The sequence below is a fragment of the Crassostrea angulata genome, chromosome 7, assembly GCF_025612915.1.
Source record: "Crassostrea angulata isolate pt1a10 chromosome 7, ASM2561291v2, whole genome shotgun sequence".
NCBI lineage: Eukaryota > Metazoa > Mollusca > Bivalvia > Ostreida > Ostreidae > Magallana > Magallana angulata.
In genome coordinates, this window is record NC_069117.1 from 14,609,467 (window position 1) to 14,637,209 (window position 27,743).

At 31.6% G+C, this 27,743-nt stretch overlaps 2 protein-coding genes across 3 annotated transcripts; both read left to right on the forward strand.

Annotated features, from left to right (window-relative positions):
- Positions 1–1,107: 1,107 nt before the first annotated feature.
- LOC128156347 (T-box transcription factor TBX20-like) lies at positions 1,108–9,526 on the forward strand. Its single transcript, XM_052818446.1, has 11 exons — positions 1,108–1,244; positions 2,287–2,667; positions 2,758–3,025; positions 3,156–3,355; positions 3,623–3,742; positions 3,870–3,913; positions 4,260–4,361; positions 5,307–5,390; positions 5,650–5,727; positions 6,413–6,496; positions 6,614–9,526. The coding sequence occupies exons 1-11, from the start codon at positions 1,171–1,173 to the stop codon at positions 6,661–6,663; spliced, it is 1,485 nt and encodes a 494-aa protein (XP_052674406.1). The 5' UTR covers positions 1,108–1,170; the 3' UTR covers positions 6,664–9,526.
- Positions 9,527–15,587: 6,061 nt separating this feature from the next.
- Positions 15,588–26,405, forward strand: LOC128156060 (putative T-box protein 7). 2 transcript variants are annotated; one of them, XM_052818047.1, is made up of 12 exons: positions 15,588–15,708; positions 17,150–17,564; positions 18,492–18,759; positions 18,991–19,190; positions 20,216–20,392; positions 20,788–20,831; positions 20,974–21,069; positions 21,225–21,308; positions 23,557–23,631; positions 23,850–23,951; positions 24,178–24,276; positions 24,739–26,405. In XM_052818047.1, the coding sequence occupies exons 2-11, from the start codon at positions 17,176–17,178 to the stop codon at positions 24,228–24,230; spliced, it is 1,488 nt and encodes a 495-aa protein (XP_052674007.1). In that variant the 5' UTR covers positions 15,588–15,708; positions 17,150–17,175; the 3' UTR covers positions 24,231–24,276; positions 24,739–26,405. The 2 variants fall into 2 exon arrangements, with proteins under 2 accessions (XP_052674007.1, XP_052674006.1); XM_052818046.1 differs by lacking the exon at positions 24,178–24,276.
- The last annotated feature ends 1,338 nt before the right edge of the window (positions 26,406–27,743 follow it).

Genomic DNA, 27,743 nt, shown 5'->3' on the forward strand with positions numbered 1-27,743 from the left:
AAAATTTCTTTTTCAGAAATGTAAGCTACTAGGTTTAGCTTTAAAAGTCTAAGATTGATTTTTAAGTGATTGTAATCACTAAATAAGCGGAACGGACTAAACATAAATGACGTCGTACTCATGACGTCAAATACGGAAAATACGGCAATTTTCGGTAAAATAATAAAAAATAAAGATAAAATAGCAAAAAATCTAGCGAGAACACTTACAATTTTTTTTTACACTGATGAATTTATTTTAATTAACTTTTTCTTTACGCACAGAAACAGTTCATATATTTGTCTAAATTGTTTAAAAGTTACTTGCAATTTTTCAAATGCTTTATGAAAAATGCTCATTTTCCTATGTAATCATTAGAAAAGCGTCAAAACAGTACCATCAACAATACCAAGTTCAAGGCGGTATTGCATTAAAATAGCGTAGGCAAAATGAATATTTTATACAATGAAATGTAAATACTACAGAACGATCTGACAAATTTTCAGGGTATGTTTTCTCGTGAGATTTTTAATAGGGTAAACCCGCGACCCACCTTAAGCTAGATTAGATTTGCGCATGCTTAGAATCATGCTCTCATGACTGCGCTTAATATTTCAACTTTATCCCATCCCAAGCCGCGCGACGTGTAAATAATACAGCAACGTTTTTTTCTGTATTAAATAACATTTGCCTAATGATGTTTTGACACCTTTTCGTACTTTTCCAACAGAACTCAGATTTTCATTGGTTCTTAAGACCCGAGAAACTGTATTTGGTCGCTTTCCTTTTTTCTGTTGTCATGGTGACCATCCATTTTTCATAAAAATACACGATGTATAAAACATGTTTCATTCTAATATTATTCATTCATCATGATATCTGGTAAAAAAAAATCTTTAAATTTAGGTTGAACAATTATGTTAGATTAATTCTGAAAATTAATACTAATCGTTAACAATCGGGAATATGAATAACAACATGTAATAATTCAATAGCTCAAGTATTATCAGTAACGTGTTATTTTCATAAGTCTTCCAGATTGTTCGATGAGTCATTCTAGTTGAGAAAGCTTTGAAAGCGGCATCAACAAATATCACAATGTGTCTTTTTCTAGAAATGTACACGTGAGATGTGTTAATTGGAAATCACAAGATCTGAATCTTGAATGTTTAAGCCTGCGCACGTTTATAAATGCTCAAAGTTTATAACGACTTCGTTGAGAATATATTGACAGCGCTTCAATCACCAAAGAAAATTTCTAAATCGTAAGTGTTATTCTTTTATTATGAATAAAGCTTTTTAATTGATATCATTCAGATTCAATGTATTTTTTCAGTTTAGTTAGATTGAAAAAAAAGCGAAATAAAATAATTGATCCTTGGTAAGATACATATCGAAATGAAGTTAATTTTTTTTCTTTGTGAATATTTTATTTAAATAGAATAGTTTGATGTCTCTTATCAATCTAGGGGATTGTGTATAATCTCTACCATCGGTTTTAAATATAATGAGTGGCGTTTTCGTTAATTTCAAACATTTTGCAAGAAAAGTGAAACTACTAAAGGAGCTTTGTCATCTGACTGAAACTAAAATAAGATATTCTCGGAGAAGAGGATAAATCGATGACAAAGTTGAGAGGTTTTTTCCATACCAAAATCAAAAGCTTTTTTTTTTTGTTCTTGTTAATCTTTTGTCATTAATTAACGATCAACATAAAAGTTAAACATCCCACAGAAGACGTTACTGGGGTTGTTTATGTACGTCAAGTGAAAAATACGGTTCAAGCATAAAGCATTTAGATTTAATGTAGTCAATCTTGAGCTAAATGGTGAAAGTGATAAGTTATATATCATTACACAACTACCTGTTGTCATTGGGAACAGCTGAAGTTATAAAAATCGATTTTAACTACAACTGCTACGTCACGAATGTTACCCACTGTTAAATTATCACATCACACACACAGCTTTGTTATTTAAAGCGCAGTTTTGAAAACGTGTAAATTCTTCATAGTTTACAGCGATAGACCGTTTGTCATGGAAACCAGTCAATTTGAATATTAAAAAAGGTCTTAACAATGATAGGTTTAGAGGAGAGCTAATTGGTCGAACATGTTATGAACATCTTCAGCCACACAAAAAGGGGATTTGAACTACAGTAACGGTTTTAAAAATTCACGAAATAAATTAATGTATTAAGTTATTCTATTTAGAATTTTTATACCTTGTGTAAAAGTGTAAAAATGTTTTAAATATAAGGATCAACACATACATAATTATGCGTTTAAATTCTTAATGAATAAAAAAGGCGGACGATGGACGCAAAGATGTTTTTCCAGCCCAATAATGTTGAAAATGGAAAACAATCCAAGTTGTTCAATCCAAAAAGAGAAAAGATGCAAAACAGTGTTTCATCGAGTGCAACATCTTCTATATCACCATCCAACGGGTCATCTTCACCTGAACTGGAGGTCCAGTCATCGGACACGGAAGTTTGCCAAATGTATGCGAACTTCAGCTCAAGTTCTTCGGGATATTCTGAAATGCAGTGGTCTTCGGATTTCCCTGACGATGAGACCAAATGCATTCCGCAGATAAATGGGTCTATTACCTTATCACTGATGGAAGCAAAACTTTGGTACAAGTTTTTGGAAGTGGGGACGGAAATGATCATTAACAGAACAGGAAGGTAAAGATGGAACTAAAAAGTTAAACTGAAGTTAAATTTCAATTTGACGTCGATAAGCAGTTTAATCATTATTATTGATATACCTTTTAGGAGAATGTTTCCATATGTTGAGTTTACCCTCCGCGGAGTGGATCCCGTTGGATTATATGACGTCATCTTTGACATCATACCCGCTAGCAGCAAAAGCTTTAAGTTTATGAACAACAAATGGATTCCAATCGGAAGGAAAGAAGAAGAATTCAAGAATTACCCATTCAAACACCCGGACTCTCCGAGAATAGGATCTGACTGGATGACTCGAAAAATTTCTTTTGAAAAAGTGAAATTGTCAAACAAACCTGGCACGCAAGCTGGCATTGTAAGTTATTCGGGTTTTTAAGATAGAAATTTTAAAATTCATCTTTTTAAAAATACGTTTTTTACATAGGTTATGCATAACATACTTTGTGTTTCAGCCACCAGATTAATTATCTAAATTTTATTTGCAGTTTACTTTGCACACCCTTCAGAAATACTTGGTGCGGATTTCGATTGTCAAGCACGAACAGGATGATGAAATTTCTGTAGTGGAATTTCCAATTCGTGCCACGACCTTCATAGCAGTCACAGCTTACAACAACCGAGAAGTGACCAAACTCAAAATTTACAGCAACCCATACTCCAAAGGGTTCCGATTCCCGATGAAAAGGTTTATAATCGCTTTACATTGCTCTTTGATATGTGCATGTAAATTTTAACTTTAAGTGAACACATTGTTCTTGAATATTTTTCCTATGAAATACAGTGTGTATTTCATCGAATCCTTCATATAAATGTTCAAATTTTAGTCTTCATCACATAGATATGTTATCGCATATTCATTTTTTAATTTCAAATTTAACAATTTAGTGTTTTGAATATAATCATCCTTTTAAATTATTATCCTTTGTTTAATATTTTTTATCATATTCGCCAGAATAAAACATCAGACCTTCCAGAAGATTGAACACAAAGAGCAACGACTAATGTCAATGAAAGATTCTGTCAAACATTCAGTGTTCTATCATCTCAAAGGGGATGTTCAAGCAATCCCACAGTGAGTATCTACCCCCCGAAAAAGGCGCATCACGGAGACATAAATAATAAAGTGTGCATCATGATTAATTCCTTTTGATAATACATTGTCATTCAGCAAAACTTATGCTTTTGCGTTTTCTTTATAGATGCCCCTTAGATTTATCAACACACAAAGAAAACACACAAACAAGTAAGTACTGTTTTAAAATATACTCATTTCATGTCGCAAAAAATAGAAATTTATTACCAACAAATATTATATTTCTCCTTAAAATATTAAATATGCGTTAATTTTTATATAGTTTTATTTAAATATAATCGTAGATTCGTTGCAAATTGTTTCGATGATTTTTTTTTTTCGCTTTGTTTTGTTAAAAAGAAAATCTATTCTATTGAAATCATAATAATGAAAATAAATGAATGCCATTTTTGCATTGTAAGAAGTGATATCATTGCCAGAATTGTTTTTCTTGTTGACACTGTTATAGACCGTAATGGAAATCGGGTTGTTATATATTTTAAAATATATTTGGCAGATGATTACAAGGGTGCCCCTGACTCGAATCCCGACTTTGACAAAGCTACACAAACCGATATTACAATGGCGGACATGAGAACTTGGTATCGGTTTCTTCAGCGTAAGTTAAAGAATCTTACAAGATTAAAGCTTTTTAAAAAGTCTACCCGACTTAATAAACTTGTTCATTGGAAGCATGTATCAATTAGGCTATCTTATAATAAAAATGAATTTTAATAATTTTCGCGGCTGATCAAAATTTTATAAACAGAACGTGCAAATTTAAGAAGCAATATATGTTTTTTATTTCAAACTAGTACATATACGTGTATATCACTTGAAATTAAGTTATTTCATTATTTCAAATTATTTTATGAATGAACATGTATTAAATAATTTCATGTAAGCCTGCAGCTTATTACATCAAATATAACGTTTTCATCAATTGTGAATGTAAGTGTTGAAACATTGAACATGCATCGGCTTATTACTTTAAGAAAAATCTTGTTATTGCTTGCTCCTAATGCCTGTACTATTTCGGAGAAGGCAACTTTAAAACGAATATATTTTCATTTTAGCCTAAAATAAATATTTAAACCGCACGAGACTATTATATACTTTCTAAATATTACAAATACATTTTACTAACTTACACAAAATAAAGAAACTACTTATTAACAATGGCTCAATTTTCTTCGTATTCGTAGGTAGCCGTCCCACAAATTAATCTTTCCTCCTGAAAATGAAAACCGACGCTTTTAAGAAATAACTTCCCCATGAATAAGCAAACCAACAATCCACGAAAACAGGCCCACAGAAATTAAATGATTTCCCAGTATATCAGCTTTGATGGGCTCAAAAACTAATGCAATTGTACATTCAAAGTTGTTACTTATTGTTTATTTACATTATAAAATTGTAAGAGCTATAACTGTTATTATAAGTTGTATATGCATACATAACCTCTCTTGGGCTTCAAACGACATTTTTTCAGTGAAAAAAAGAAACCAATCCACAAATGCACGTTGATTGATACGTACATGTAACTATTTATAATATATTGCAGATCCAGTCACAAAACAGCCGACGGAGGCACAGGTCTCATACTTCATCCCACTACCGCTTATTCCAGCACATGCATGGAAACTAGGTAATGGAAACTCTTTATTCAATTGGAAATTTTAAAGCATAAAAAGGTTGGGGGGGTGTAAAAAAAAAAATGATGATTATCGTAGGAAAATTACCTGGTTCACAAATACATGTAAATTTACATTCCGTAATCTGCCAAAAACTCAAACTTTCATGTAATTCATATTTCAGTTTTTACAACGGGCATGCTGTCCTCTTATTTTGATTTTTGTGTGTATGTTTTTAGTATTTTCTAATTTTTAATGTTTTACTCTTATTAGACGCAGGACCAGGCGATCCTTATACAAGACAGTGTCCTGAGACTTCATCACGAACAAGGGATTCATCTTCATTGATGTGTAAGTGAACAATTGGGTGAAGAAGTCAGGAAAGTAAAAAATAAATATTACATGTATCTTAAATTTTAAGAGGTATCTTTGTTCGTTTCTAGTAGAAACCTATTATTATACCTAATTATAATAATTTTATCTAACGCGTTATCAGATTGGTTCTAGACAATCACGTGTCAGGGTAATGAACTTGATGAATTGATTAATGAAAAAAAAATCATTTTTAATTATCAAAATTTTTATTCTGCGCGTTTGAAAAATCCCAAGATTGAGAATACGATGTAATAAAATGATTACTTTTAAAACTTTATTGAATTTTATCAACATTTTTTGTCCTTTAATAGCAGAAAAGTAATTATTCGAATGATTGAAAAATAAACTTTTCGGTGGTTTTCTGCTTTCCTCGAGTTGAAAAACGATTAGATTATAATAAAGTACCATCTGTCGTTCGGCCATATAAATAATTTAGTGCATGGTGGACATTGGTGGTCAGGGAGATATGAAGAATTTTCTCCCGAAAAATAATGTTGAATTGATTTACCTTGGAGGAATAAATCTTCACATCTCCCTCGTCTATTCCCGAAGAAAAAAAATACTTGATTTTATTTTCCCTTGGGAATATCGCCCTTGCCATCATGCAATAAATATATGGTTATAGTTCATACATTTTTTATATGTTTATATGTTTTCACAGCAGATGAAAAGAAAACTCGGGCAAGAAGTCGGAAATCTGAGAAGAAAGAGGAACAACTCCTGCAGTACAATGCCAGGATGAATAGTAAGCGCATAATATAACTTGAAATTTATTGGCGAACAAAGTCCAAATATTTTCTTAAAGACTTTATCCTATTAACAATGTTGTAACCATGTGACAGATTCGATTTGTTTTACACAGTGTGGAAACGAGACAGAGAAGAGACTCTAAACGACATCACTAATGAGTGAGGAAATCCAAAAGGAAAATCCAAAAGCCTTTCTTAAAAGGATTTGAAGAGAATTCAAAAATTTGTTTATTTTTTATCTTTACTTTGGTCTTATACTTTGAAAAAGCAATAAAATTGATGGGTCGATATTTACAGTACAAGGACCAAGTTACAGCCTGTGGAAAAAAACATACTTCAGTAAATGATTATATATAATAAATTAATAATGTTTAATAAGAATCATGATTATGTCATTTTGGTGTGTTATATGCTATCGTTTCTGTACTGTGTGGTCTGTTTATAGAAAACTTTTATGAAATCTGAAAATTCGTGTTGAAATTTTGTTAGACGTTTGCAAATTAGATATATTTTAATTAATTTTGATATTGTTTATGAGTAGCTTTTCAACAAGTTTAAAGATATAATATTTTGTTATCATTTGCGTAAAGCAATTTTATTTACTGGATCCTATGGCTAAATAAATTGGGCTTTTTTATTTTTTTTGTCCTAAGAAATTTTTCACATTAACAATATGTATTTGAAAGTGTAGATCAAAAATTATTCTATGACGATATGTCATTCCATGCTTGTAAATTTGTTGTCTATGGAATTCCTACATTTTGTAAATAATCTCCAGGTAATGTATTTGCTTGTTATCATTATTAAATTCTTATATTATTATATATTAATCTTTAAGATGACTGGTTTTTTTTTTGTTTTTAGTCTGTGATTGTTTTTTGGTTCAGATTGCTTTTTACCACAATCTTGCTGTGGAATATCATAGGATATTCGGGACGGATTCAGGGATATTTTTTTAATATACTTATTCTTTCTGCATTTTTAAAGCTTTTTGTCGATTTTCAAAGTGTCCTATTTACACAGTTTTAATTTACTAGTTAAAAAAAATGTTCCAGTAAAATTAAAACATCCTACATCAGACGTAAAACATGAAATCAAAGTGGATGTTATGTCTACTTTGTGTTACGTATGGTCACGCTCAATTTCTGCAGATCAACATTCCTTTTACATGGGTAACATATCATCTTGTAATAGCTTGATCTTAACTTATTTTGCTTGAACACGAGGTTAGGGAATATTGACAACAGCTAGCCTAACTTGTTGAAGTGCACTGCCTTGTTTATAAAGTTGAAAGAGATGTAATATTTAACTGTTAAACTAGGTCTTTTATTTGACTATATTGGCATCTTATAGGAAACAAAAGCGATTTACCTAATGTTCTTTAGAAAAACTTTGAAAAGACATTATTTTATTCATTATCCCGTAGAAAGAAGGCACGTTTATAGTTAACGCACCCCTTTAAACATGTAATATCTACATATAATTTTTAAAAACTCTAAACTTTACATTATTAGTTAAACAATGTTGTATTAATTTTTGAGACACCAAACAACCATTACCGTGGTCCTCCCCTTTTTTTTAACATAATTGGATATATAAACTTATTCCTAAGGTGATAATTCAACTTACTAAATCAATAAATAAGGTGACTTTTTAATCTTTCACGAACTATTAATAAGTTTAAAATTACTACTTATCATGTTAATTTTTTAAAGTAAATGCTATCAATTTTATTATTACAAAATTGAAAGCTTTATATACATGTACATATACATCTATAGTTTTGGAAGTTGCGTAAAATGTGTTATGGTATTACGTTTACGGGTTGCCATGTTATGAGATTTTGTTTGGTACCTGGTGGGGGTTTTTTCTATTGAATTTTTATACCAATCTATTCATTGGTGAACGTTTTTATCATTCATGAGTTTATCACAAAAAATTAAGCCATTCCCCAAATCATTATCAGAATTCTCAAAAACGGTTTGAATGTCTCGGTTTAAAGATACGAAATTAGTGCTTTATTTCGTCATGCATTTAATGATGTGATGTGATATAGTTCATAAAATACAACGTACCTTAAATAAGTTGAGCACATCGTAAATTCTCGATGAAATATAAATGTATATAATACATGCTATAATTTCGCTGATTTTATCTGTTTACCATACTGAGTTACTGTGGAGTTTTTGGTAAGCGTTGTTTTTATTTTGATTTCTTGGAGGTGTTTTAATTAAGGATTTGTCTTTTTAAGGTGGCCGACCATGTTTTCATTGCGCATGTTTTTTTTCCAATCTAGTAAAACACAGTGTATTTGTAGCTTTTAAGATTTAAACAAAAAAAAAACATTTGTGAAATTGAACGCTATGAACAAAATACAGATAAAATATTTATATCTATAAGGAATATTTTTAAAACGATTTTTCCATTGCTATGTAGGTGAGCAATGTCAGTGTGCTTTTATAACGTTATAATAAAATAAAGCTTTTCAAAAGAACCTTTCAAGAAATAACATTACGGAAAAAGTTTATAAATGTACACACATTGGAATAATGCTATCCTTTGGGTCATTTTTTGAATATGAATCCATTGTACTATGTATATTGTAATATATAGCAAAATTTGGTGCATTTTACTATTTTGAGATGACCTCCAAAAAAACGTGATCATAGAATTTAGTATTTTTTACATATAAGAAAGAAAATAATTATTCTAATCACATATTACAATATCAAAATCTGCCTCGAAGCGCGGCAAAATGATTAATTCCTTTATATATTCCTATAGCAAATGTACCTTTATTTTAAGATGACACCTACAAAGAACCAAATTTTAGATTTTCTTGAAACTAGAGTTGTATATTGCATATGGTTAAAAAATTAGGAGTTTTGCTCTTGTTGTTATTACGACGAAAAAATCGGCCACCTATAAAAAAAAAGAATTAATGAGTCGTGTATTTATTTTATTTGAGAATTGTGTCCGTGTTTTTATTAATTGTTGTCAATGTTATAGAAATAAACGTTTATGATAAACGAGCACATTTTCTTCTATCAAATATCTTTTGTTAGCGCTGTTTGGAAATGAAAAGGAAACAGACGATGTCAACTTTGGGATTCATATACATATACACATGATTTGGACACAAGTTCTGACAACTTTCCATGTCTTTACCATTAAATAGAAAAATAATACAAAACTTACAACTGTTATTGCATGATATAGAATTGTTATTACGATAAATGAAAATAGGTGATATATACGAGAATAAGAAACATGCACATAAACTATATTAAACAAATCTACCAGTTTCGTTGATGTACAATTGAACTAATGAGAATAATTGCTTGTTAATATCAAGGGATAATGACTCATCGCCCCATAATAAATAATAAGTATTATTTATATGAAAATGATCCAGTTGTTGACAAACAATAATGAAATGATCCAGCTTAGTATTTCATCATATCTGAAGTGTGCTAAGTTTGAAAAAAATTGGCTGGTCTTCCCAAAAAGCGTTAATTAGGTCAACATGGCGATTCAAAATGGCAGATATACCCAAATTTTATCATTTTTTACCTAAAAAATTTAATCTAGGGAAAAAGCATAAAAACAATAATAAATCAGTCCATCAGCGTTTTTGCATATTAATTAAGGCGTGCTTAGTCTGAAAAATATGCTTGCTACGACAAAAATGGCGCTAATTAGGTCAAAATGGCGGTCAAAATTATCTAATTCTTAAAGTTCTAAAAATTGAGGTTACAAACGAATATAAATTGGTTCAGCATAACATTTTATCATAACTAAGGTGTGCTGAGTCCAACAAAATATGTTGAGCGCGATAAATAGTTAAAAATGGTGGACAGCCAGATTTCATCATTTATCGTCTCACAGTCTCTTTAATGGAAAAAATATAACAATACAAATATTTATCATAATTAGGTTGTGCCAAGTTTGATGTAATGTGTTGGTCTTCATGAAAATGACGTTACTTTTGTCAAAATGGCTATTCAAATTGGTGTATACTAGTTGCCAAATTTCATTAATCTCTATATAGCCTACTAAAGGCCTCTTAAATGGAAAAATGTTTGAATATCATATTAATTTCAATACTAATGATGTAACTGACAATCAAATTTGAACACTTGTATGAATAGAAAAAACTCCATCAGCTTTTTATTTGGAAAAAAAATTATGTTTTTCCTTATTAAGCTACAGTATTTAATTATGTTATTTACACAATCTTTTTTTTTTGAATGATAAGATTGTGATTTGAAATTTGCAAATGTCTTTACCCGGGAAGTAGGCACGTTTACATTCACACATGAAGGTTCTGCAACTGTGGGGCAGTTGCAAGCTATTAAATCCAAGAAAGGTTAAGGTATAAGATCTTTAGGTCATTAGTTCCAGCAACAAACAACCATCTCGGCTGGGCATGGTAATATAGGCATGCTTATATATGCCTGTCTCCCTATCATTACCGTGGTGTGTGTTTGTTTCTTAAGCAACGTAAGGCAAATTCTAAGTTTGGAAATATTCCCGGGCTTTGATTTTAGGAAGAAAGCAAATTAAACCGTGTCAGTGGGCAATGTGTCTTGGTTATCCATATAACTAAAGAACTTCTCGAACTCTTTGATTTTATGGTCAGTTATTTCCCCTTTTCATACTTGTTTCTGTTTACTTATAAGTCGATTTTCTAGATATGCTGTAGAAATAAGAAGTTGTGTCACATCATATCAGTGAATGACATGAACCAAGTACAAATGCAAAGTTCTATAAAAGAGGAACATTTTCTCTTCAACAACATTGACAAGGATGTTTATCGGCTTTTAAGAGGTTTATACATCCATCAGCAAACTTAGTTTTGGGGATATGTTCCAAATTAACACTGGCATGGTCTAGAATAAAAAAGCCTCAACTTTTCCTCTGAATATGGACACGCATTGCTATACTTTCATCAGCACATTTGGCCAAACACATGTTAACAATTTTGCAAGAGGCTTTTTTTATCGTTAACGAAGACATAGACAGCTTGATTCCTTATACAATATATAAATTGTCCCGAGTAATGTTAAAAAGAGTAAAATTCTTTGGGTTGCCCAAAACATATTGTGCATGCTTATTTCTATATATAAAGCTGGACGATAGGTTGATCTCGGCTCATTTTGAATCACGAGCTCTTCCAGTTTATAAGATGATATATTAGTTAGATTTATTTGCTGGAAGAGACAGACATATACTAGAATAGTTCTTCATGTCGTACACTGTTCCTAAGTACCTGATTGTATCTCTGTTATCGTATAAGTTTATGGCATCGATGTCTTTAAAGCCTAAAACACCAGATTTATAGTGCAGAAATATTTCTCCTCTTTAAAACTTTGCTTTGTAAGCATTTGTTGTATTTCACGAACTTGCAGGTCGAAGAAATCGGTACATAAAGTAAACTTTCAAAAACCTCCCAGAAAGGTTTGGGAACAAGACGGGTATTGAAAAGCATGAACACAGAATGTTTAAATAAGATACCGGTATACGCCTTATTAAGACAAAACGCAAAAAATTCTCAATTTTGTAGTAAAATATGGAATTGTTATTTTTCTTCGTTAAAGTGTTCCAATCTAATTTTTCATGTGTATATTTGTATAATGTAATACTTACACTTTCATCCCTGTAAACGGCTTTAAAAGAGAATTATGAGAATTCTGGCCTTCGGCCATTTTAAAACGCCATTTTGACCCAAATAACGCAATTTTTGTAAAGTAAACTCAGTATACCCTAATTATGAATAAAAACTTTTTGTTGGACCTGACTTTAATTGTTTTAATGCTTTGTTTCTTGTTAAAAAACTTAAATAGAAAGTGATGAAATCTGGCTGTAGGCCATTTTAAATCGCCATGTTGACCTATTTTATGAAATTTCCGTCATAGCTAGCATATTTCTTAAGACTCAGCATGTCTTAGTTATTTTGATAAACTTTGCTAGACCAAATTAAACTTGTTGATCTCATGCTTTTTTCCGTTTTAAGAAACTTTAAAGAAAAAAAATGAATGAAATCTGACTGTCAGCCATTTTGTCATAAAAACATCGATTTAGGGGAAACCAGCATGATTCCTCAAGCTTATCACGTCTTATTTATAATTTGAAAATTTATTTAAAAAATTATAATTGTTTGGTTCTCGCTTTTTCACCATTTAAGAAACTAAAGGGAAAAAATATAAAATCTGAATGTCCACCGTTATGAATCGCCATTTTTTTTAAAATATAATTTACGACATTTTCTTGAAAATGGCATATTATTCCTGACTATCCCCACCTAAGTTATGATTAAAAACTTAGCTAGACTGGATATTCATTGTTTGTCTCACGCTTTATGTCCATTTCAGAAATATAAGACGAATTAACAAAATTTTATTATCCGCCATTTGAAATCGCCATTTTGACCTAATTAACCACATTTGTGAAAAGCCAGCATAATTTGTAAGACTCAGCACATATTGGATATGATAAAATGCTATATTGGATCAATTCATTAGTGTTTGTCATTATTTTTTCCCATTGAAGAGACTTTAAGAGAAAATTTTAAAGATTGGCTGTCCGCCATTTTGAATCGCCATTTTGACCTACTTAACGCCATTTTCATGAAGCCCAGCATATTTTTTCAGACTCAGCATATTTTAATTATGATAAAAAAAAAAAAACCATGCTGGACCAAATAATAATTATTTGCCGTTAAAACGTATTTCTAGAGCTCTTTTTAGAATTTAGGAATAGACTATAAATAATAATTGTGTCTTGGCTTGGTATGTATTACGTTTAGCTTGCGCTTATTCTTCTAGCAGAAATTTAGATTAGATTTCAAAATATAAGGATGTTTTTTATGCAATAATTGGTAGCCCTGTAACAATGCAGGCAGCATACAATTAAACTTTTTCTAATTTGTCAATGTCATATTGACTTCAGCCATCCCAAACAACTGAGGCATATTCGAGAATTCGCCTTACAAAGGTAATATTTTGGAAAGGCTGTTTTTTTTTCAAAGACTAAATTTTAGTTTTTTCAAGAGACTTATTTTTTTTAGTGCTTTGTTTACTATAATATCAATGTGCTCCGGCCATTTAAGATCGCTTGCTAGATGTAAACCTAAGTGTTTGTGTGTTGAGATATATTCTAACTTACAATGCTGAAAAAATATTTCGAGTAGTTCATAGCAAGATTTTGTGGTAAAAAAGACAGCCTTAGTTTTGTTTGGATTGAATTTAAGTAACCATCGACTAGACCAGTGTTCCAAAATGAATAAATCATGATTGATATTGTGTTCAATTCAGGATAAATCATGCGATGCATATTGGATACAATTGTCATCTGCGAAAAGTCAACAAAACGATAACATAGTATGTGATACTTCATTAACATATATAAAAAAAGCAAGGGTCCTAACACTGAACCTTGCGGTACACCCGATTTTATACAAGTATAAGATGATAAAACATCTTTGTACATTACTTTTTGACTTCTATTACATAAATAACTTGTAAACCATTGTAAAACGTTTCCGGATATTCCGTAGGTTTCTAATTTAAAAAGGAGACCTTTGTGCCATACTCTAGCAAAGCATGTTCATAAATATAGCAAAATTAGATGAAAATACAATCGGGAAATGAAGAAAAAAATAACCTGGTAATCTGCTACAGAGTGGTAAAGTTTAAAATATTTGTAACTTTTACATAATTTTACTTGTTATACAGATTGAATTTTTTCAGAATTGCAATGTCATGTTTTTAGCGGAATAGTAATTGTTACATTTGTTTGTTGCACTGAAATCCCGTTACGCGAACTGTATAGTGTAATATTAGAAGAAAAAAAACTTTCTGCAGTTATCATATAATACCCTTCTATCATAAAAACTTACGGAATTAGAATTAATTTTATCTATCATGCATCTTTGATTTAGGGTATGTTTCATGTGTTTCCATATATTTGCATATCGCAGTATTTAGAGCTGGGTTTTAGGTCACCTAAAACCCAGCTCTAAATACTGCGATTCTTTGCACAAGATCTTTTAAAAAATCAATACCATTCATCTTTACATAACTTTATTTGTCTTTTATATATATAAATGCCAAACTGTAAATCTAATTTCACATAAAGGCGTCTCGGAGAGGTGTTAATGAATGGGCTGTCAACACCATCCTAAATTTATTTGTATGTTCGCAAGTGGCAAAACATAAATGTGTTCATGTTCCGTCGCCGTTTGACAGATTGAACTATCTAACTGGTTCGATTTGAACATATTTTATTGTGTAAATTACACAAAAGGATTGGAAACAAGTTTTTACAACTTACAACTTCCTCTCCTAATCATAATGTATACAATATATACAATTGTCATAGTAATATTACATGTCACTTATAGCCATTGACTTTATAATAATTTGATTCATAAACATGCATTTACAAAGTAAACAACCTAACTGGTTTAAACAGACAAGAACCACAAATTTCTTGTTTTTAACCTTTCAAATTTTAAAATTACTTATCATATTTAAGCAGTACACAAAATATTTTCAATATTAAACTAGTTTTGATAGGTTATGATTTTTGTTAAATATTTCAACAAGAGGCTTAAACTATATATATATATATATATATATATATATATATATATATATATATATATATATATATATATATATATATATATATATATATAAACACATATCAGACTAAGAACAGTGTGGAAGAAAGTTAAAAGATTATCATTAATATTTTTTATACTCTAATTTATATAATATTATGCATTATCGAACCATACATTTTTTCCAGGTTTATGTTAAAAACATACTTATCACAGTTAAGTGATGATATAAAAAAATAATTTTACCTGAGCTGGTAAACAATTCAATATACAGTAAATGTAAACAATTACTCTTTTTTAATGAACTTTTATGAAATAGCGGGCATCAGTTGCTCCCTTAATTTCATGTAACAAACACAGACAATTCTAATTCAAGAAGGTGTAATCATAAAGAGAGCTATCCTATTTTTTCATGAAGAGGCTACAAACTGCCAATACCGAACGGCGCATGCGTGCCGTGCTGGAAATCTGTTCATAGGAGATTACAAGGTGGGTATGCTATCTGTCAAAGCAAATTGCCAGTTTTAACCATTCGTTGACAGCAGAGTCAGGAACACTGACAACCCTTTTCAACTAGATTAAGTAAGTACGCCAAATCTTTTTATGATAACATAATTTTTAGCTGATATCATGTAAAAAAAAAAAAATTCAACTATATCATATTTACAAAAACTGAACAGTTTTGGAGATACCGCTGCAATTAGTATAGTTAACTTTTTACTGAACGTTGATATAAAATGAAATGTACAAAGCATAATTCCAAGCAATACAGCTCACTTTTTATGATCTTTTCTTATACATAAAAATAAAAATAGGAGGTTTATACTTCAGTTCAAAATTTAAAATGTACAAGTAGGCTACCTACTATGGCCTTCAATTCTTTCATCATCATCTGTATGTCATATTCCAGTAGCGGATGTGTAGCTCCCGGTCAGAAAAAAATATCGGATGGACGACCTGGGAGCTACAGTTTCGCACGTGTTAAAAAGTTGCAATTTACGGCGCACAAAGCATGGGACTGATTAATCTTACTTCCACATAAATTCTGTGGAAAAAAATTAGTACCTTTAATTTGTTCGGCAGTTTATTACTACTATCGTCACATTACTTTTCACATACACGCTAACCGACATCGATCAGAAAATGAAGTACATTTATATGTTAACTTTATATGTAAACAAACAACACCACTTCACACTACAGAACTAGTGATGGGGGGGAAGTGCATATTTAGTACAGAATCTGTATGGATATAAAATCAAGCAGTCCAAAATTAACCTCATTTAACATGTACGGAACTCTAGCTCCTAGGTCGTCGATCCCATTTTTTTTCTCAGCCCGGGAGCTACAAACATGTGTATTAACATGCGTATGTATGAAAGACAATCGTATATGTTTCATTTCTTTAATTGTATAAAAAAGAAAAAGTCTTATCTTAAAATCTCAAAATTTTATGATAACAAATATTTAAAGCTCAAAATTGACGAAGCTTTTATTTCATTATTATACAAACAATTAGAATGATACGTGTTAAATGGAAGGCAATCCTCTTTTACCATTATGACAAAGACTGACGCGAGGCAAAACACCTGTTGATGTTCAACAGAAATTATCGCTTCAACACTTCGATAGTTTGGCATTTTAAAACCCTATCCAAAACTTGCGACATTTCACAGTTATTTACGATTGGTCTGTGTCTGAAGAATCTTGCTATTTTAAAAATTGTTTTCCAATAATGTTTTCACAATAGATGGAACTTTGTTTATTATCTACCTATACCGGCAATTTAAGCTATTAATTGTATTTAAGAAATTAAAACCCGTTTAAAATACAAGGATTCGGAAAGAGGTTTGATTTAGGAATCTATGTTTCAATTTTGTCTGGGGTTGCTTATTATTTATTTATCTATTTACATGTAGTTTATAATTATTTTTTTAATTTATTTACCAGTACTCAAGTTTGACAGCATCACGACTTGAAAAATTAAAAGTATTAAAACAAAATTATCAAAACATTTTTCTAGATACTGTAGCCTTTAAAAGAACAGCTATGAACCATAAAAGCGTAATCATACGAGGAACCAATGGTGAATATTTCTTACAATCTTTAATGCACAATCCAAACGGAAAAGGCTGCATAAGTGTTTCATCTAAGTCCTCGGCATCACTTGGGTCGTCTAATGAATCGTCCTCGGAAATGGAGGCCCAGTCATCAGACTTAGACTTGTGTCAACCCTACGCCCAGTCGAGCTCTTCTGGGTATTCGGACCAACAGACGTCAACGTCTGATGAAGAGAAATCCGGGAACTTAATTCTAGACACTACGGCCGATTGTATTCAACAAATAAATGGCTCCGTCACTTTGTCGCTGATGGAGGCAAAACTATGGTACACATTCCTGGGGCTAGGAACAGAAATGATTATCAACAAAACCGGAAGGTACTATTTTCACACATGAAATCTAAAAAATATTATCTGTTCAAACGGGAATTATTCCAAGATAATTTATAGTTTGTAGCTTGATTTTATAACTAGTTGATAATTGCGCGACAATATTTGGAAATCAAATGTGCTAATTCAAGTTCACATTTACAAATATCTGCACTGTGTTCAATAAACTTATGACATGTCTACTTTTATACTACGTATGCTTTATGATGTAAACCTAAATAGTTTTGATTGCATGAAGCTAACGCGCAATGTGCATACTTATCTAGGTCCAGTTATAATTTGGAACGATCAAGCAATTTTTTGACAGAAAAATCCATTTTCCGTTCATTTTCTTTGCAGAGATTCCACATGGCAAGACTTAGTTATGTTTTCGTAACGATCGAGAAATTATTGATAAGCTTCTTGGACTTTGAAAAATTCCAATTATTTTCAGCTTCCGTTTATTTCTAAAATTTGCAGGGGTTGCACATAGTGAAATAAATTTGGTATGTAAAATCATAAGAATATCAAGGAAACTACTACTTGTAATACGTTTAAGATTACACACGTTATGCTTAATTGATAGATTGGTGCATCTCGGATATTACAGGTAGATTATTGATTTTAAGTTAAAAAGCTCAATTTCATTCCATGTATACTGCCCATAATAAGGCTTGTGCATTCTATTACATGTATGTACATGTATGTCCAAGGGAGGGGGCATAAGTGATTCACATACATGTACATCTCTTGTTTCGAAAGAAATGGAGAATGGAGATGTTCCGACCCCTTAAACCGTGTTTATGATAAATATTTATGGAAGAGAAAAATGATTTGATAACACTTTCATTGAAAAAAAAGAATCCTTCATATAATTTTTTATGACACATTAAGTCTTATATTTCTAGGTATTTATTTATCTATTTGTTTGTTTAGGAGAATGTTCCCATATCTAGAATTTTCGCTGCGAGGTGTTGATCCTGTTGGTTTATATGACGTAATATTTGACATCATACCCGCCAGTAGCAAAAGTTTTAAATTTCTTAACAATAAATGGATTCCAATGGGAAGGAAAGAAGAAGAATTTAAAAATTATCCATTTAAACATCCAGACTCCCCACGAGTTGGCTCAGATTGGATGACTCGAAAAATTTCATTTGAAAAAATAAAACTTTCAAATAAACCAGGCACAAAAGCTGGAATAGTAAGTAAAATCTTTTTTTAATACCATGTATCATTATGATGACTTTGTATGTATCTGGAAATAACACTTTATCATAAAAATATTTGGTTTTGGAATGCTATAATTGTACTCAAAGGAAAACGTTTAAATCTCACTATAATGTTCGTTTAATATACCACTCTTTAATGAACGGTAATATTGCAATAGGTACGGCGGATAGAAAAATCATATAGCAAAACCATATAATTATAGTTTACCCTGCACACACTGCAAAAATACCTGGTGCGTATCTCCATCGTTAAACACGAGAGAGACGATGAGCTGTCGGTGGTAGAGTTCCCTATCCGAGCCACCACATTCATCGCGGTGACGGCCTACAACAACAGAGAGGTCACCAAACTCAAGATCAACAGCAATCCATACTCAAAGGGCTTCCGTTTCCCTATGAAAAGGTACTGTTTCTAATTTTATGTACTATTATGACTGCGCCCATGCGAAAAGGCAGCTTTGCACACTGGGAATTTTACAGAATTGTATATAAAAAACACATCTTAAAGATGGTTTTGTGATCTAACTAAAATTATGGCCGTTCGCAAATTTTTAGTCTACATTTTCTCCATTACTGACCATTAGTATAGTTAAGCTATTAAGTAGCAACGCAAAATGCTATTGCAACGAGGATATAGTGAGGTCGTGTTACGTTATTCGTGTTTTCTTCTTACCTATGAATTATAGACCACTATGAATGTATGATTATAGATTAAGTTTTAAGAATAAGTTTTACATGTCATTGCCTAAACATCCTCCAATAAATAGAATTGTTTAAAATCATAAGATATATTAAACTTCATAAGTCCTTTCATTTGGGTGTGTGAAACATTAGTAGTAGTAGAAGAAGTAGTCGTAGCAGTACATGTAGTAGCAGTACGTGTAGTAGTAGTACGTGTAGTAGTAGTACGTGTAGTAGTAGTACGTGTATTAGTAGTACGTGTATTAGTAGTACGTGTAGTAGTAGTACGTGTAGTAGCAGTACGTGTAGTAGTAGTACGTGTATTAGTAGTACGTGTATAAGCAGTACGTGTAGTAGTAGTACGTGTATTAGTAGTACGTGTAGTAGCAGTACGTGTAGTAGCAGTACGTGTATAAGTAGTACGTGTAGTAGCAGTACGTGTATTAGCAGTACGTGTAGTAGCAGTACGTGTAGTAGCAGTACGTGTATTAGCAGTACGTGTAGTAGTAGTACGTGTGGTAGTAGTACGTGTAGTAGTAGTGTAGTACGTGTAGTAGTAGTACGTGTAGTAGTAGTGTAGTACGTGTAGTAGTAGTAGTACGTGTAGTAGTAGTGTAGTACGTGTAGTAGTAGTACGTGTAGTAGTAGTGTAGTAAGTGTAGTAGTTGTACGTGTAGTACGTGAAGTATTAGCAGCCTCTTAACATTTTTTCATCATTTATTTACATTGCTTTCATATCAAAATCAGAACGAGAAACCAGTCCTTTGATAGACTAGCGACTACAAGTGATGAAGACACGGGCACAGTCCAGACCCTCAGGAGTCACATAGTCAGTTACCCGAAGACTGAAGACACGGGCACAGTCCAAACCCTCAGGAGTCCCATAGTCAGTTACCCAAAGACTGAAGTCACAGCTATTTCTGAGTAGGTTGCGAACTGTACTAACTTAGCTTTACTTGGAATTCATTATCATCTTTAACTTTGTTCTTTCACTGCATAAATTTGAATTACATGTATGTTTGTTTAAATCGGTATTTTAAATAGGCAATTTAATCGGTAAAGTTTATTTCTGTAAAATGAAAAAAAACCATGGAAATATTACATGATTATATGAAACGTATTTACGTATCTGTTCTGAAATGGATATCTTAATGCATTTATTTTTTTGTTAGAATAAGCACAAAAAACAGAAGTATTCATTATTTCTTCTTTCAGAGGGCGAGAGTCTTCGGCAAGTTTATCACGGAGTTGAGATGATACCTCCTTCATGCGTAAAAGTTCTAATGAGTGTTTTTATTTCCATTTGACTTCATTTTTAGGTTTCCATTAGATTTATCCATCCAAAAAAGTTGCATATATAGAAGTAAGTCAGGTATACTGTTCATAAATACAAGAAATTTGAAAATAAGTTTAAAATAAAGAGTTGTTCCTCTTTGCTCTAGCTAATGTATTAACATTTCTGGGTTTTGAGCATATATAATTTTCATGAATTATGTACCCTTTAGATAAGAGTTCCCCTCAAACAAAGGAAATGGTAGACAAAGCAACACAGACAGATTTAAGGATGATTGAATCCGGATTCTGGAATCAGCCAAGTGCGCGTAAGAAATCTCTCTCTCGAAGGAAATACATTCTCTCTCTCTCTCTCTCTCTCTCTCTCTCTGTAAGTAATTTGTTTTATGAACAAGAAATTACATTGTTAGGAAGTTTATAAATTTTTTATCAGTTGTAAGTTTTGTAATGATTGAATTTTCAGGTCCTTACGCCAACAGTCTTTCAGAGATGACCATGCAGCGTCATACCGCTTATCCCATTATCCACAGAAGTATCAACGAGCAAGGTCAATATAAAATTCAATTCTCTGTGATAGAGTTCTGTGTACATACAATGATATACTGCGCTAAACTGTAAAGACGCTTTACTGCATTACAATAGTCATGAATATAATATAATTATTGTATTAATTAAAATAAATACAAAGGTTATGGTACGTGTAATATATTGAATATTGTGGAATCATTTTTAGCCGTGCTCTGCTGAAAGGAGAATCCTGGCTGTAGGCAGGCAAATCGCAAATGTTATTATAAATAGCACAACTTCAAAAGTAAACAAAAATCCAAACAGCGTCAAAGTAAAAGCTTCCGCTATACCAAATAGTTACACAGAGCTACGTTTTGTCAAAAGTGTTGGCATTTTGTTTCGTTTTTTTAATTTCGAGAGATTTGTCTATCTTTTTTAGTTTTCTTATCAACTAGACTTTGACCCGTGCGTGCACGGGTTGACATTGCATATTTTGTCGGGCATTTACGAAATAGATACATCAAATTTGCACACCATGTTGTCATTCAGAACTCTCGGAATGAGTTAGAGTTATCTCCTGTATTTTCTTTCATGAAATTTTTAATGAAAATTTACACGTATTTGCATTATCGTTTTTGAGTTTATCCATGCAAATGTGATATTGTGGAAACATAAACTAAAGAGCCTCCCGTGATTTAGTGTGAATGTAATGAGCATGCGCAAGATTGTAAAATCCGAAAAATTCAGACGATTTCCGGATTTTTTAAAGGAATTTACGTTGATTATTAATTAGCGAAGCCTGATTGAGAAAAAATATAAACAAATTGGTAATCACCAAGTACCAATGATGTTAAAAATATATAAAACAAAAAAGGCAGTACACTTCTGATTTCTCGGTATTAAAGCCCAAAAATTCGAGTCTATTATTTTAATATAGTAGTATAGATAAGGTGTTTTAAAAACAAGACTTTGCATTTTGGACACATACAATGCACATGAATTTCCATGAACTACTTTGCTGCGCATTGAAGAAATGGGGATTGAATATTATATAATGCTTGTTGCAAAATTCAAGGCAGCAACTGTTGAACTTTTTTCTACTAGACGGACATATTTTTGTTTATAGCCGCTTACAAAATTTGGTCGCTCTCAGACGCTTTGCCAACATTAAAAGCATGAGAGAGAGAGAGAGAGAGAGAGAGAGAGAGAGAGAAAGAGATTTGACTACACAATATGCATAAAGACACACCAAAAGAGCCCGGCTTTCAGTACTTTGATTATTTTGGGGGGAGGGGGGGGGGTCAATGTTCGTGGGTAGCCAAAATTTTCCTGGTTCATGGTGACATTATTTTGTTGGTCATGAGCAAGTTCGGGATAGTTTTAATAAACATCTTATATACGTTCGTGGGTATGTAAATTACTGGGCTAGGGCTGCCTCGAAGATTGATCCCCCACAAACAATGAACACTGTGCTGGATAATTATGCCAGTGCCAAGGTGGCATTTTTGCACCCGCTTAAGATGCAGTTTCGGAAAAATCCCCGTATACCAAATGATAGACCATTGTCTAGAGAGTATATAACCACTTTTGTTTTTAGTGTGTTTCAACTCACAGGTGAGATATTTACCTTAAAAAATTAATATCCCATCGGAAAATGATAATTACTATAAGAGAATTGATTCTCCTACAGGAAATATTGAAAATCCTATAGGATTTTTTAAAAGTCCTATAGGAATTATATTTCCTATAGGAGAATGGTATTTGCTGTAGGAATTTAATTCAGACAGTAGTTTCCCTATAGGATATTAAGTTTTCCCATCGGATTTTATCAAAACCTATCGGAATTGAAATTCCTATAGGAAGTTCTTGAATTCCGATAGGAAATTTCTAATTACCTATAGGAATATTGTTTTTCCAACGGGAAAAATTATTTTCCTATAGGAATTTATTTTTGAAAGGTAAATATCTCACATGACAGGTGAGATACAATGATAACTAAGGTGGTTGTTAACTCTTTAAGCAATGGTCTATCATATGGCATATTTGAATTTTTCGATATATGCAGCTTAAGTGGGTGCAAAAATACCACCTTGGCACTGGCATAATTATCCGGCACAGTGTTTATGATGTTTTCAAAGAAGATATTAGAAGTAACCACTGATCGAAAAAAACTAATAAAAATGTAACAACGCGTACGCATTGTCTTTAACTCACAAATTTACATCTTTACATCTAGAAGCCCTTTTTTAAAAATTCCTGAATTGTTTTATCTTTCCATTTCATTTCAGACACATGTGATGTCAAACTTGCGGCAAAAAAATTTCGAGAAACGACATCGTCAAGTCCACAGGCATCTCTGATACGTATGTTGACTGAAATTGACAATCGTCATAAACATAATTTCATTTTGATTTCCTCGCGATGCCAATATGTTATGGAACGTCTATTTAGAAGAGATAAATATACGCTCTCTCTCTCTCTCTCTCTCTCTCCAAGCACCAAATCTCTTTTCTTTAATTTCTTTATCAGTCTGCATTAAACATTTATTCATATAAATATATATGAATATACATCACTTTAGCAAACAATTGTGAGAGATCACCCATATTCCTCAGCAATTCATCTGATCATTGCAAGGACCATCGTGGAGAAAGATTAATGGAGTACAACGCCAGAATAGAAAGTACGTCAAAATACAGAAACATTATCATGAAACTGTTGTTAAAAATGATGCAAGGGTAATCTTCAGAGTAGAATAGAATTTTGCAAAAATATCGGATTAAATGTATTTAAAATAGAAGCTTCCATTTTGCAGTAGTACTGTAAAAAGGAAGAAAAACTTCCTAGGTAGAGGGGTTTTCTATAAGAATTTTTGAACGGTTTGGTTTACTTTCTCTTTATTTCAACAGTGTGGAAACGAGACGGAAAAAGATCTCGTTATGAAAAACCTGACGTTATATGAAAAACAAAAATATAAATCTGAAACAGAAAAAAAACAGATTTAAAATGTATGTATTTTATTTAAGTGTTTCTCTCGGTCTGCTTGTGAAGCAATCAATTTCTTCTTTTGCTTCTGATCAAAACAACAAAAAAGCGACAGCAAATAAAACAAAATTAATTTCGAAGACATCTTTGCACCAAGTATTCAGATTGAAGAGAAATTATCATAAAACATGAATTAATACCATGTATCATCTTCGTGTAAATTGATTCAAAGTTAGACGCTTGAAAATCACCACCAACAACAAATATATTCTCATCTTTGAAAAGAACATTCAGGGGGTCGCATCATCAATTTTAAACACATGTGTAGGTAGAGGAACGTTGCTAGAGAGTCATTGGGTAGAACGAATCCGTAATTTTGACGTTTATTATGGGTTTTTTTTATATATTTGTATCAATCTGTTACCTTTGAAATTATTTAGATACCAGACCATATTTCATTTACTTTAAAAACAATTCCATTGCAGTCATTTCAAGCAAGGACACCATAAAAAAAGAAAAAAGAAACTCTAAAACTTGAGTGGATATTGTTGTTATAAATCCATGTCATTAAATTGTCTGAAGAAGCTAATGTATAAGATGAGTACTTGTTTTTGAGCTTCGAACTGTGAACTGTTTTATAATTATTACGTTTCCTTTAATGCTCATTTTTTCTTAATTATGATGTTGTAGTTTATTCAACCTCATTGGCGTGAAGTCAAATGGTTACGAACATTTGAATGATTCACTTGTATCTTATATTTTTAGTTTATCTATTTCTAAAATCATGTTCAAAATCTTGTGAAAGCATTGTCTTTCTATGGTATTACTGTTAAGTGTATCTTTTGTTGTACATGTTGGTTGTTTTTTTCCATCTTTTCTGATTGTCTTAGAGAGATTTGTATGGTGTCAGTAGTCGGTGTCTGCATTTTTCATTCACCCTCTTATCTTGAATTAAAAAGGATATTTGACTTGTCCAAAACTGAGTTTAAATTTCCTTATGAAGTAATAAGATTAAAAAAAACCTCAAAATCTTGAAAAAGAACAAGGAACATAAAGTTTGTAAAGTTTATTTGACCAAGTTGGCTTACATTTTTTTTTTTGCTCAATTACAAGACTTCTTCTAAAGATTAAAAAGAATCAGTAATTGAGGATATTATGTTTTACAAAGATGTCTGACGAACTTTATGAATGCTATTTGTAAAAAAAAAAAGGAAATCGAGTAAGTACTTTACAAATTATCTAAAATGCTCACATTTCTCTGATATAGACTATAAAAATTAAGACTTTGAGTTCAAGTTCTCTGTCAAAAGTGTATGAAGAAAATCCTCCGCGAAACATTGACTAAGTAAGTATGAAATAAATGAATATTTTTTTACATGAAAATATTCAGTTTATACGAAGACTTGTAATTTATTTTAAACTGTGTTATTCATTTTTAACATGTTTGTTTCTATTGATTTTTATACAGTATGCGTGTACTAAGTAGTTAGCAACTTTTGTGTCAAAGTTTAACATTGTTAATTCTTACGAGCGATATGGCTCATGGGACTCTTGTTTCTATTTCTGTCATATTATGTCTTTTTGTAATATATTTTGACTATATATAATGTTTGGTTGAATTCTTTTAATAAAACTTCTACGGAATCAAAATAAACAATGTACGGACATACCTGTAAAACTTCAACATGTAACGTGTCATCTGATTGGTGTATTCAGTCACGTGTCAGGGTAAACAAAATTACTTATTAGGTTTGTTACTGACAGACTACAGATATATTTAAACAATAAAATGCTTTACAATGGTGATTCTTGCGGGATACATAACCCGCTATCATATGACCTGCGTTGGTGGGCTATGTAATTTTGTCTGCAATGATTGCTGCCTTCATAACCTGTAGGAATCAACAAAGAAATCAATTTATTTTTTTTATTTACATCTTTCAATTAACTAGTTAATAAATTGGTCTGAAAAAAGTAAAAAAAAAAATCTACATGCGTTAGACAGAAAACACAACCAAATCGGCTTTGATGGGAACTTGAGTCTGACATCATCATGATTATTTTGAGCAGTTCGTGATTTTTCTCATAACTTTATGAAGGTTTCGACCAACCGATAAACGGGGCGCGAGGAGGTCAGTTCCGTTAGTTTCTAAAGAGCTATGAATTACAATCAATTGCAATTTCTGTAAAAAAAAAAATAGAAAGAATACTACAAAGTGGATGTAAAAATATGGAGTCTGTCTGTCTCATAGACAGCAAAACCGTCTGTGAGACTCGATTGATCAACCCGATATATTTCTGTAGTACGTCAGTAACAAACCTAATAAGTGCTTTGTTTTTCCAAGGAAAATCACTTTTACCTGGATTTTTTTATGATCACCACTTCTTGTGAAATGAGTGTCTCACTTATATACTAGTATCGTTCAATTATAAATACAATCGAACTTTAATATATTTTACTCATTTAATCGAGCACATGGCTGCTTAAAGACCAGTTTTAAAGTAGTCCGAGTATCGCAATACGTCATGATACGGATTTTACAATATTGGTTCGACTTTTACAAAGCGTTTTAGATACCCGGTATTGATTTTGCTCTACATCGCTGTTGTAAACAATGGCAATAATAAGCAATTAGAACGGTAACATATGTATTCTATGAGAGATAGAAATGATTAATGTTGAGAAACTCGATTCTGTAAAAGTAAAATGAAAAACGAAGTTTCTGATTAACCAGGATCTCAGGTACATGTATGCTTTTATCTTCTTTGTTTTGATGCCCCCCCCCCCCCCGAATTTTTTGTTCTTGTACTAAACCGGTTTAAACTTAGAGACAGAAGCTATTTCGAATTTAATCAATCGTCAATTAATTAATGTTTAAATGATATCTAACATTGTTGACAAATCTAGGCTGAAAACTGTAGCAAAATGTGATTTTTACGGATTTTTTCGTCAGGGTCAACTTGGTTGAGAGCTTATGGCGTGAAAAGTAATCTGTCAACATATAATTTATTTTACCAAATCTTTTTTCTAAGATGTCAATCTATAGAATAAACACCATGAATTTAAGTTTGAGTCCATTAAATAGTAAAAATATTACCAAACGCGATACTAGCATAGCATTTTTTGTATTCTATTTTGATACATCAGGTCCATAAAGGGTACTTACTTACAAAAATTTGCGCAAAATTATTGATGAGATATGGCTTAAATTAATATGTATACTCTATTTTGTATGTTCAGTTCTAATTTTCCCAAAATTGGTAATTATTTTTAGGAAAAACGGACGTCTGGCAAATTTCAGAATTGTCAATAATTTTTGCAAGGGGGTACACCCGTCTGAGAGGTGATAACAAACAAACTAGCATGTAAACATGCATATTTTCTTTTATATATGTATTGCTAGAATGTATATTTATCATTTAAAGCTAAGCTTTTAATGATTGAGCCCATTTAGTGCCGAGTATAGGACTACCTTAACTAGTATAGATG

Coding starts and splice junctions, on each gene's coding strand:
- LOC128156347 (XM_052818446.1), top strand. CDS start 1,171: ATGCTCAAAGTTTATAACGACTTCGTTGAGAATATATTGACAGCGCTT. Junction 3,743..3,869: donor GATGTTCAAGCAATCCCACA/GTGAGTATCTAC, acceptor TTTTCTTTATAG/ATGCCCCTTAGATTTATCAA. Junction 4,362..5,306: donor TTGGTATCGGTTTCTTCAGC/GTAAGTTAAAGA, acceptor AATATATTGCAG/ATCCAGTCACAAAACAGCCG.
- LOC128156060 (XM_052818047.1), top strand. CDS start 17,176: ATGAACCATAAAAGCGTAATCATACGAGGAACCAATGGTGAATATTTC. Junction 19,191..20,215: donor TTCCGTTTCCCTATGAAAAG/GTACTGTTTCTA, acceptor TATCAAAATCAG/AACGAGAAACCAGTCCTTTG. Junction 23,632..23,849: donor TCCACAGGCATCTCTGATAC/GTATGTTGACTG, acceptor ACATCACTTTAG/CAAACAATTGTGAGAGATCA.